The sequence below is a fragment of the Schistocerca gregaria genome, chromosome 1 (assembly GCF_023897955.1).
Source record: "Schistocerca gregaria isolate iqSchGreg1 chromosome 1, iqSchGreg1.2, whole genome shotgun sequence".
Taxonomy (NCBI): domain Eukaryota; kingdom Metazoa; phylum Arthropoda; class Insecta; order Orthoptera; family Acrididae; genus Schistocerca; species Schistocerca gregaria.
The window spans coordinates 292,419,317-292,432,221 of NC_064920.1; the positions used below are offsets into that span (position 1 = coordinate 292,419,317).

The 12,905-nt window shown below is 43.3% G+C and overlaps 1 protein-coding gene across 2 annotated transcripts in view; it reads left to right on the plus strand.

The window, feature by feature from the left end:
• The window catches only part of LOC126341588 (uncharacterized), a 151,778-nt gene that overhangs the window by 83,991 nt on the left and 54,882 nt on the right, over positions 1-12,905 (plus strand). For both annotated transcript variants that reach the window (XR_007565154.1, XM_050001785.1), the window contains exon 8: positions 3,504-3,679. Coding sequence is in view for 1 of the 2 variants with exons in the window: in XM_050001785.1 (XP_049857742.1) it covers positions 3,504-3,679 (176 nt within the window). In the remaining variant the exon portion in view is untranslated. The remainder of the gene's footprint in view (positions 1-3,503; positions 3,680-12,905) is intronic.

The following is a 12,905-nucleotide window of genomic DNA, read 5'->3' on the forward strand; positions in this document are numbered from 1 at the left end:
TTACAGTCAAGTAATAATGAAAGTCTGGTTCAAGTGGGGAAAGGAATCGAAAGAAAACAAAAGTAAATATTTTCAATGGGTTCAAACTCGCTTAGCTTAGTGTCTTAAGGTGCCAGTATGCCGAAGAGCAGCCTCTACGATCACTCGGAAGAGAGTCGATCACGGCAGCTTCCCTGCTCATTTATATCACTTGAATTTCAGGATCTCAGATAATTGAGATTTCAGTAATTTAATCGTTGGATTACCTCTAATATTCAGTTTAATCTTCGAGTAATCCAAATTACAGTCACACAAAGAACAACGTCTCTCAGAACTGTGAAAGCTTAGGGTATTATTGGCTCTGAGCACTATGGGACTTAACATTTGAGGTCATCAGTCCCCTAGAACTCAGAACTACTTAAACCTAACTAACCTAACGACATCACCCACATCCATGCCCGAGGCAGGATTCGAGCAGTGGCGCGGTTCCGGACTGAAACGCCTAGAACCGCTCGGCCACCAAAGCCGGCTTAGGGTATTATTCCATACAAGCATTACTGCTCTTCCTAATAAAGAGTGATAATACAATTCTTAGGAGTCTGATAATCAATTTCAAAATTTCACCACAGACCTGTAGAGAAGGTGCAGTCACCATTCTTAGTGATTAAGCATCAAATTATATTTCATTGTAGTGATTATATAAACTTTTTGTAGAGAAAAATGTGTTACTTCTGTGATTCTAAACTGAACTTTTCCTCTTTTGCTTATGGTAAAGATATAACGACTAGTTTTTTAAAAGTGTTATGTTCATTTTATATGAAAAAGCACTCAGTCTTTTGTAACTGTTGATGGATAGTAGTTGTTGTGGTCTTCAGTCCTGAGAAGAAGAAGTCAAAACAGTGCAATTTTTTATGGCTCAATAGTGTTTTCACGCTGAAGGCCAGGTGAAAAATATTCATGTCACTGCAGTGGATCCGATCAGAACGCGCAGTGTAGTGAAGCTTCGGCGGCGTCACGCTGCATATTTCAAAAGCCCCTAAGCATCACATGTTGATCCATATTTGAAGATAACGCAAGTTTACATTTCACGAAAAGAGGCAGTCTAGTGATCTTTCGCCACAAGCTTTTAAAAACGAATGGGAATCACAGAAGAGAAGATGATATTTATCAATATCTATTATGCAGACACAAAATCGAGGGTATCCGAAATTTGCTGTAGAACGACATTACAACACCATTCAGAAGAATTTAAAGAGCAAAAAATTATAACGATCAACACACAATTTGTATGCGATTTTCCTCTACGTCAAGAAATACATTGTACTAAATTAGCAGTCATGGAGCACGTGCTAAAATTGATTATACGAATAGTAAATTTTCTAAAGTCGCACACGTTAATAGACTATCAGTTAAACAGTTGTTTAATGTATTAAAGAAGAGTGTGGAAATGTTGTATACTACTGCAGAGTACGTTGGTTAAATCGAGGGGAATGCCTGGAACGATTCTGTTCAATTTCTGAAGGAAAAAGGAAAGCAAGAACGAAAATTAGAACATCCACATTGGATTGTATGTGGACTACACTGCAAACTGCCCACAGAAAGATGTTACAAAGTGAGAAATTAAGTATTTATCATTTGATGGGGACACATTTAAAAATAAAAAAGTGTAGTGGAAGGGCCAAATTCTGGTAAAAAACAATGTCCTAAGCTCGCTGGCGTTAAAGAAAATGAATATTTTGAAGAATTGTCTTGGCGTTCAAAGACTTACGAGGACAGTTTTCTAAACGTTCTGAGAACGCTGCCAATCTTCATCTGTATTGAGCTGTTTCCCAGAAAATTTTACCTGTGGCGTTGAGAGCGGCTTTGCGCATGTGCAACACTGATCGATCTGCACTGTGATTCCCATTTAACAGATAAATTCTTTGAATTTAAAACTGTCCAACAGCTCAACGTTGCTTTCCTTGCGAAGATTTCCCTCGTCTCCGTAATGAGGCTGCGAGAATGATAGTATATTTCGATCAACATATGAGTGTAAATGGCTCTTTTCGAAGTTGAAACTAAATGAGTCAGATTACATGGCAGCCTGAGTTATGAAACTCAGTGATATTGTGTGCATCTAAGCATATGCTGACAGTGTTTACCACACAAAAATTTTATTATCTCTTTAGCGCGCCAAACATAATTAAATAATATTGAAAATTTCTTTCGGTTTTCATCTGAGGTGTTGAGAAATATGAAATGAAGCCAGATGAAAGACGTCAGTGTACCCTGCGAGTCTCTATTTCCACCTAAATGCAGCGCATTTCCAGCTCTTCCCCCTCCGCTGCTGACGCCCGATGTCTGAGTGGGAGGAGTGTGGGGGGGGGGGGGGGGGGGGGGAATGTGTAGTAGCCAGGCGACACTGCCCTACGTCTGTGCAAGAGAGCACTGTATGCATGCAAAATTTTTGGTCATTACTGGTTTATGGGCACTGTAATTAGTCTGGAGCGACTCAGGTGGCACTGTAGTGTATTTATAGATTCCTCTCTTAATACTGCTTTCTGAAACTGGGTAATCAGATTTTCGCAGAATAATTGACATCTTGCCTCCAAGCGGCGGCCAATCAGGATTTTCAGCATTTTCGTGACGCTTTCTCCTGCGTCAAACAAACCTGTTGCTTTTCGTGCTGCAGTTCTTTGAATACCTTCAGCGTCCACTATTAGTCCTCTCTGGTGTCGTTCCACGCACTTGATCAGTATACAAGAACACATGAATTACCTGCCTTAGTTGCAACTAAGCCTATGCGACTATTCCATTTAATACCTACATAACTTGTAATATCTCGGGAATGAACCAGTTGGCTGTTTGCAGTCGTCACTCGTTCGTACTGTCGTCATAGAATAACACTTTATCGCATTTTGTGAGGTGAAATTTACAGTTCTGCACATTTTAATTATACTGCCAATCAGGCCCAGGTGGGATTGACGGAGGACACCGAAAGAGTGCAAAAAAGGGAAGCTCGTTTTGTATTATCACGTAATAGGGGAGAGAGTGTGGCAGATGTGATACGCGAGTTGGGATGGAAGTCATTAAAGCAAACACGTTTTGCGTCGCGGCGAGATCTATTTACGAAATTTCAGTCACCAACTTTCTCTTCCGAATGCGAAAATATTTTGTTGAGCCCAACCTACATAGGTAGGAATGATCATCAAAATAAAGTAAGAGAAATCACAGCTCGAACAGAAAGATTTAGGTGCTCGCTTTTCCCGTGCGCTGTTCTGGAGTGGAATGGTAGAGAGATAGTATGATTGTGGTTCGATGAACCCTCTGCCAAGCACTTAAATGTGAATTGCATAGTAATCATGTAGATGTAGATGCACTACAACCAGCCTAGATAAAGTATTTGTTCAGGTTCTCAGAAAATGTGTCCTTTTGGTCTAAGGAACATGATACATATAACGTAATGAGTGCAAACGCACTTTCGTTTTGTGTTGATATCGATATGAACGGAAGGCAGAGGCTGTGAGCATTGTGTTTGTTCGCAGGCTCGCTTCTCTGGCGGAGGCGTGCCGTGGCGGAGCGGACTACCTGTCGCGGCTTCGCCAACTATGCCGCGCCCTTCACGCCCCGCCACCCACCTACGATGTGCAAAGCTCCCTAGAAGCCGGCGGCAACAAAGTGTTCACCGTGCAGTGCTCCGCCCTCGGAAGAACAGCTGTCGGTGAGTTGGAGTGTGCTCAGGAAATAAATGTGTCAGTATGAGGATATGTGGCTGCCAGTGAGGGAAAACAAGCTGCTGTCTGCGAAATCTATTTCCTGCCTGTAAGCGTACCTCCCTCTAGCCGCAGAGGAGACACTTTAGTTCACTTCAGTGATAGGCACTGTCCTCTGAAGCATGAGATATACTTATAATGGTCACTGCCCGTCGCAACACTCAGTGCGGACACATGATGCATTAGGAAAGTATTCAAGTAGAGCACAAACCAATGGAGTCTCGTTGTAGCGAAGATGCGGATTACAAATGCAGAAACACAGTAAAATAAGCGACTTAGAAATGGGTTAAAAACCAAATAAATAGAAGTGTTTTAGTTAATTTCCAAAGTTATTTAGCGTCAAATACGGAAAAAAAATCTCGATTAAAGAGTACAGTTCTTATATCAGGATCTAAAGTATTCATAATCTTAATAAATAATACCATAATTCAAGAACAGTCTTAATCGCATTTTTTATTGTATAATACCGCCAACCGATTTCAACCCGACGTAGGGGTCATCTTCTGGGCGTTTACACCATTGGTCGACTGTTGGTGGTGTCATTCCTGCCGTTATGTAGACAGGAATGACACCACCAGAAGTCGACCAGTGGTGAAAACGCCCAGAAGATGACCCCTACGTTGGTTTGAAACGGGTTGACGGTATTATAACAATAATAAATGCGATTAAGACTGTTCTTGAATTATTGATTAATCATACTAATCGCTGCTTCTCTCCACAACCATGTTGTCCAAAAATTCATAATCTTAGTTGGTGGTGGTACACGAAACATGGACAGTGGATGTTTCAGGGAGGGAAGAAGTGACTGAAACATAATCGAATTGTTTAGCTTTTATCCCTCAGCAAATTTATGTTACCCCATGACCACTGCTCTAGATGGTAGAATATTTACACAATCCCTGTCACACATGTTCGCAAGATGTTCAAAAGTATAAATTATCTGGGTACACCAAACAGTGTCCCTCGATAAACGTTTGTTGTCACGTTTACATCACGGCTCTTTCCATATTATGCGACAAAATACGGTTGCAAGCCAAATTTATGCCATACATTTCACCTCTCAAACAGTGCTGCTGTTGTCTACGATTTTGTCATTTAAGTAACCAGTGTGGGTCAGAGATGATCATGAGACAACGCTGTGCGCAAGCCAAACTTGGGTGCACTGCTGAGGAGAGGTAACGTCGAGAGATAAAACATTTCCAATATACCTGAAACCGCAGTATATTTAAAAAAAACCTTCAGCTATCTTCAATGTATCATTCAAGGAAACTGAAGAATACGTAAACCGCTGACACAGACATCTTTCTGGGAAGGACAACTACATCCCAGAGTCGTTATAAATAGCAATAACCACAGTCAACACTCAATAACCATTCAAATAACCATAAAAATACAATAATTAAAGTCAAGAATGATGTAGTGTTTCCAGAAGCCGCATAGCTCTATGAAACTGTTTAATCGCAACTACCGGTTTCACTTCAGGTTTATCCGTCAGACAATTTAGTAAGATCAGACAGACCAGGCACTAAAGGAAGAGGGGCACTGTTAGTTAAAAACACCATCAGATACAACGAAATCTACGTAATCTTTAACAAGGTCGGAATTCAAGTGGCAGCTTCAGAAATAGAAACATCAAACAACTCCAGTATTCTGTTCATTTATAAACCACTCAGGACCATAACCAGTAGAAAAATCTGCCATCAACTGTTTTCTTAACTTCATCTTCCCCTTCTTATCGGTGTCGATTTCAACTCTCATCACTTTGCTTGGAGCAATGTTGTCAACAACCCAGACGTTTATCACTTCTTTACTACAGTTGAAGATCTAGATATGGTCATAATGAATGACGGCTTTCCATCGATGTTACCTTCCATTTTAAACTATCGTCTACAGTGGATTTGAGCCTTATGTCGACTGATTTCCATTAAATTTCTGTGTAGTAGATCTTAAGGTATTCTATGCGGTCAAACCATTTCCCTATTAAAATAGTACTGGGCCTTCAGATAAATATAAGGAGGGAATATTCAAACAGCGTATGGAAAATAAAGGACGTCTGCTAGGGAAAATATCAAAAAACCATACAGGAAGTTCTCGGGAAACAGAATCTGTCAGTGGGTGGCAAAGGAAGCGTACGCCGCAGGTACGTCAGCCATATTATAAAGCAGGTAGAAACTCAATACCAGAATGGGAAACGGAGTTTTATTCTGCGAAGCAGCGTATTTTCTGGCGCGATTCTGTTTGCTACAAAGTTGTGGCTAAACATATCGTAGGGAACAGACGCTGAAACGTTTCCAGAAGTACAGAATAACAGATGCAAACACGTGGTAATTCCTGAAGAAAAGGAAAAAAATAAAGCTTGGATCGACTACTGTAATAGACTGAACAAGGTCTGTAACATTTCAGAGGTCTCTCAGACAATTCGATCTCTAAAACATCCTAATGTACTTGGTTCTCCATTGGTGGATCCCACGCCGTGGGAAGGAATTGTGACAAAAGTGGCTCCTCCATCTTGCTCTGAAGGCCCCATGGGTATTCCACAGGAAACAGATTTCACTCGTCCTCTATTAGCACCATTCACAAGGTTTAAGTCGGAAATAGTTGCGAAAAATTCTCTAAATGCCTCTCCAGTAATTGATTATTTTCATTATGGTGTGACTGAAAATGTTCCACTGGATGCTTCGGTACTACATCTTCAATTTTTCAATAAAATGCGGAGAAGATGGGAACTTACTGAGGAATGGACTACGCAAATTATCACACATGACACCGGGGAACAGACCCTACAATTCATATCTCATATGGATCAATTGCTTTGCCCTCTTGTATGCGGAAAATAATTGAAAGACTTCCTACAAATCGTTTCGAGAGATGGCAGGAAACTAATGAATTACTTCCTCGATCCCAATTTGGCTTTATTATAAGTTGGACAATATGACAATTATGTGCAATGACGTTCTCTCAGCTCTTAGAGGTGACATCAGCTTATGATAATGTCCAGGTTTACATCTTTTTAGAAGAGCTGAAGCGAACTGAATGTAGTACTTTCCTAGAGAAGGAAACGGTTTACGGAAGATAACGGATATTGGGACCCAATTCCAGGTTTACAGGGCATGCCACGTGGGCTGAACGTGAATGGGAATTTGGACTGAGGACGGAGGTGTGCTAGGATATTACACGTAGCTGTGCAAAGACAATGTGCGAGGGTGTGATGGTGGTTAGAGCGCCTGCCTAGTGAGCAGGAGAGACAGGTTCGAATCCCGATCTTAGTACAAATTTTCATTCGTCGCTTGTCTGAATATAGACATCATAGATGTCTCAGACTTGAACATGTCTTTACAACCATATAATTTCGGTTTATGAAAACCACCTACGCCTGGGTTTCAGACAGGATTCGCCGGCCGTGGTAGCCGAGCGGTTCTAGCCGCTTCATTCTGGAACCGCGCGATCACTACGTTCGCAGGGTCGAATCGTGCCTCGGGCATGGATGTGTGTGATGTCCTTAGGTTGGTTAGGTTTAAGTAGTTCTAAGTTCTAGGGGACTGATGACCTCAGATGTTAAGTCCCATAGTGCTTAGAGCCATTTTTTCAGACAGGATTCCCTGTTTCGTTCGATACTGAGGCGCTATTCTCATATAGCTGTGGAGGGCCATTGGAATGCTACTCGAGTTTATGGGGAATACAAAGCGGGCTGTGGAGAAAGTGAGACTCTGGTCTGAAGAAGAGAACGTTCTGGGATAGTCCGTGCAGTTGTCCAAAGCCAGTGTGCCAGGATGACACAATGGTTAGCGCATCTGCCTAGTGTGCAGGAAACCCCGGTTCTATCCCGGGCTTTATACAAATTTCCATTCGTTGCTTCAGCTTTCATATGTAATTGAAAAAAATTCAATTTTTCTTTTAACTGTTACTGGCTAAGTAGTGTACTCACACTGAAGGCCAAGAAAATAAAACGAAAATGGGCAGAGTGTAACGACACGGCGCCTGTGAAACGGTGGAGCTAGTCGGCTGTTCGCGTACTACTACCGTTAACTGCTTTGAAAAGTGGTTGAGGAACAGTAAAATCTCGAATGTGTGACAAGGTCTTGGACGTCCATGCCACATCACAGAACTGGAGGTCGAAAGCATGTCTGCTCTGTAAACAAGGATAGGCGACAATCTGTGGCAGACCTGACGACAGATAAAATGCTTAAGCAGGCACAGGTCTTTCGAAGAATACCATTCAGCCCACATTGTCGAACATTTGGCCCGTGGTAAACGGTCCCTACGTATTCCAACTTTGTCGAAGGCGTGACCTAACCCACAGGCGCAAGAGCAGCCACCACGCTGAATTGGTGTCGAAATTTCTGACGGGTACATTTATAATGTGCCCAACAAAGATGGGTGTGTGACACCGAAGGTGATGCCGAACTGGGGGGGGGGGGGGGGGGGGGTTTAGAGGGACCGTTTGCCGGTTCACGCGCATGCTGCGTTTCCCAGTGATGAAGCCACAAGAGGGCGGAAAACAGGAGAGCTGAAAAGGATAAGTAGACTTTGCTGCATTTGATTACGTACAAATTTCGTCGAATGGTTTTGAATAGTCCCTAGTGGTTCCATCCTGTGCACATGTCCAAAACGTATGGTCGCGCCGCACTCCAAAGGGGTGCGATCAGTTACAACGGGAATGCCGACCCACAGTGTCCTTAGAGAAGGATCGAAACGTCGTAGGGCGTCAGCAGTGTCAAACAATGCCAACAGCGCCTTCCTGTTGCTCATCGCACTGTGAATAGTCGTTTTCGACCGCGAGATATGTGGGTCTCAGTGCCCCGGTAAAACGGATGTTTTCGTTGACGCCCTTTATGACGCAGCCTTAGGTCCTTTCGTGTCTATTCTGAGCGGCGGTGTGTGTTACATGCTATCGTCGGCCACCCATGATAAAAACATTTGATTTCAACACAGGGTGACGTGGTTCTGACCTCCAGCGTAGTGAAGACAAAATAAGGAGTGAAATGTTCCTAAAAAGGGCTGTGACGGCCTACTCATCGTATGACACCTCCACGTTCGCGTTGACCAGAACTATGGTGAAATTTGTTGCAAATGTGACAGCATCATTAATCCATTCGATCCACATGGTGATATCGAAGTATCACTGCGAGCTGCACCGTCGCGACGGCTTTGTGATTTTATTACAGAAGTTGCCGGATTCCATGATTTGTACAAGCTGAAGCCGCTGTCTCTATTAATTAAATTCGTCGTCAAGCGAATTTCAATTGCTTGCTTCACTACAGAGTCCCAGGAGGATGAAGTCGAGGCTAAAATTTCGACGTTATCGTACACTATACAGTGCCCAGTGCTCGGCCACAACAGATTTATTCGGTTGTAAGAGTCGGGGACTCTGTGCATCTCTCCTGGGTAGTACGTGTCGTCTGTCCGATGTATGAACGGCCGCACTCACATGGGATCTTGTAAACCCCAGGCTTCCGAAGCACCATACCATCTTTAACGGAACCCAGGAGTGCTACTGCCTTTGGTGGAGGGCAAAAATCACTTTCATTTCGTGCTTACTGAGGATCCGTCGTATTTTTGTGATAGGTATAGCAGAAAAGCCATAGATTTAAATCTTTCCTTGTCTTATTTTGATTTTCTTATATCCACAGTTGGTTTCATTTGTAGCGCCTTATGTATCTGCTGTTGTGAGTATCCGTTGGCTTCAAAAACTCTTCTCAGGTGTAAAAGCTCGACCACCAGACTGCTCTCATCAGCAATGACATGTGCTCTGTGTACTAGAGTTCTGAGTACAGTCATCGTCTGTGAAGGATGGTGGCAAATATTTGCGCGTAAATATAAATCACCATGGGTCGGTTTTCGATAAACTGCATGTCGCAAGGTGCCATCATCTTTACGCCGTACCAGCACATCCAAAAATCGAAGGCATCCATCTTTTTCGATTTCCATCGTAAACTGAATTTGTCTGTGGATAGAGTTCTGATGATCTAAAAATCCTTTTAACTTGTCTTTACCATGGGGCCACGTCACAAAGACGTCGATACGGTGAAGCTCGCAGCTCACAGTGATACTTCGATATCACCGTGTGGATCGACTGCGCAGCCATAGATCTATTTCAATGCATATGCCATACGTCTTTGCCGCCGATTAACGTCTCTGGCGCCATGTGTATCTATGGCCGCATGTGCAGTGGTGCGGTCCACGACTTTAAAATGACTGAGCAAGTGCTGGAGTGTCAGTCACCTCGGCTCAGTCTACAGATAGCTGGACGGTATTCAGCCGAAATATTAGAAGACGTCAAATTTATGAGGGTGCGCTATCGAAATTTTATGGGTCAGTATTTGAGCCGCGAAAATATGAAGATGCGCATCATTAATCCACTTTACAACGCACATGAACTTCCGAGCTGTGGCCTTCTTTTGGCATGTGTTTGAAGCTGTTCGAAGCGTCGCAGAGCCCTAGGCTGGGGTCACAGCCCTAGGCTGAGGTTGCACGGTGCCACGCTTTTGCACTAATACGGAAAAACGAACTACATTTAAAACTTACGCGTCCCATTGGGAGGCGAAAGTGATCCTTTAATTCTGTTGCACACTGTAGAAGCTGACAGAGAGGATGAAATTGGAACGCATTCCAGTGAAACAGACGCAGCATGTAAAGATCTTGGCGTCTACCCCTTCTGCGATCGACCGTCCAGTTCATGACACTAGGCTTAGCGCAGTTTTCATTGGATATCTGTAGTTGTACCGTCCTTCCTTTCTCCGAAGCCCCGATTACGCGCTAGCTCACTATACGCCGACCGAAGCACCCTCTCCCCCATGCGCAGTAATATTATGGTCGTCTAATATGAGCGTACATTTCATTGAAGTCGCTGTTGTTGCTGCCGCAGAAGGCGCAACTAAAGCAGTCCCCTTTGCAAATGCGTTCATTGTGTTGCGTATCTGCAGGGGCGAACTAATTCGATGCGACAAGGCAGAGCAGATGATTTATCTACATGTTCCCTGCCTCCTAGTCGTGCGCTCTACAACGGTCGTGTGAAACCCAGCTCGCGCTATTCGTCCACGAGACTCAGAGGGCCATAGACACGGGTTCCCACGTAGATGCCGTTTTTCTTGACTTCCGCAAGGCGTTCGATACAGTTCCCCACAGTTGTTTAATGAACAAAGTAAGAGCATATGCACTATCACACCTATTGTGTGATTGGATTGAAGAGTTACTATATCACAGAACGCAGCGTGTCATTCTCAATGGAGAGTAGTCTTCCGAAGTAAGAGTGATTTCAGGTGTGCCGCAGGGGAGTGTCATAGGACCGTTGCTACTCACAATATACAGGGTGAGTCACCTAACGTCACCGCTGGATATATTTCGTAAGCCACATCAAATACTGATGAATCGATTCCACAGACTGAACGTGAGGAGAGGGGCTAGTGTAATTGGTATACAAACCATACAAAAATGCACGGAAGTATGTTTTTTAACACAAACCTACGTTTTTTAAATGGAACCCTGTTAGTTTTGTTAGCACATCTGAACATATAAACAAATACGTAATCAGTGCCGTTTGTTGCATTGTAAAATGTTAATTACATCCGGAGATATTGTAACCTAAAGTTGACGCTTGAGTACTACTCCTCCGCTGTTCGATCGTGTGTATCGGAGAGCACGGAATTACGTAGGGATCCAAAGGGAACGGTGATGGACCTTAGGTGCAGAAGAGACTGGAACAACACATTACGTCCACATGCTAACACCTTTTTATTGGTCTTTTTCACTGACGCACATGTATATGTGCTCTAATTAAAGTAACTGATGACCTGAAATATGCCATCGACAATCGAAAGGCAACAATATTGACGCTACTGGACTTCAGCAAAGCTTTTGACACTGTTAACTTTGACATATTACTCAGAAAAATGCAACGGCCTAATCTCTCTGATAGTGCAATGAGATGGTTTGAAAGCTACTTAAAAGACAGACAGCAATGTGTTGTCTGCGCAAATGAAAAATCTTCCTGGAAACATGTTTCTTCGGGAGTGCCACAAGGATCAGTCTTAGGACCACTTTTGTTTTCTTTATATGTCAACGATATTTCCTCGGTTTTGTCCTTCTGTAAACATCATTTCTATGCCGACGACCTCCAGCTCTACCTAAGCGTCAGACCTGAAGACGTAAACACTGCAATCGCTCTGATGAATGATGAAGTGTCTTCAGTAGTGAGATGGGCGAAAAACCTGGGGCTTAAATTAAATGCAAAAAAGACGCAAGTAATCTTAATAGCCCATCAGAAATTAATAAGTTCAGATTTCCGCGAACGGCTACCTCCTATTCTGCTCGAAGGTACTCCAATACCATATCAGAAAACAGTGAAGAACTTGGGTGTAACTTTGGACGAGCATCTCAACTGGGCGGAGAATACAGTCGCAGTGTGCCGAAAGACGTCTGCTTGTCTCTATGCTCTCAAAAAGTTTCGGAACATATTCCCACAGGACTTGAAACGCCAGCTCGTGCAAGCACTCGTTCTACCGAACCTCCACTATTGTGATGTGATTCAACAAGGCATGAGTAGTGAAAACAAAAGACGGCTAGAGCTAACCATGAATGCCTGTGTGCGTTACACCTGCAACATTCGCCGATATGATCATGTTAGTGCTTCATACTCCAAGCTAGGGTGGCTGCGGCCGGACAAACTGCGTGACTACCACACTCTATGTCTACTTCACCGACTCCTCATCGCGCAAGCACCCCAGTACCTAGCTTCAGAGATTAAAAACCTGTCATGCCATCATAATCGAAACACGAGGTCACTCTTATCTGGTATCCTAACTGTGCCCACTCACAAAACAAAAACTTTTGCAAACTCCTTCTCAGTTGCCGCTGTCCGCCTCTGGAACAAACTGCCCCTTACCTTGAGGAAAATTCAATCTCCTGTTGCTTTTAAGAAGAAGTTGAAGCATTTCCTACTATCATCCGCATAAAATTCTCCACAAAATTAATGTGCAAGGCCAATCCTCTCATCTGTCAAATAGCAAGGCTAGCGTATCCTATCTTGCTGCTGAGATGCCTTCCTCTTCATCTATCTCTATTAGCCACGCAGTCTCCTTTTCCTTTATATTTTCCTTAATTATGTTTCATCATGTCTCTCTATTCTTCTCCTCCCTTCACCATGAGTCTCCCTCATACTCCCTGCTGCCAGCACTC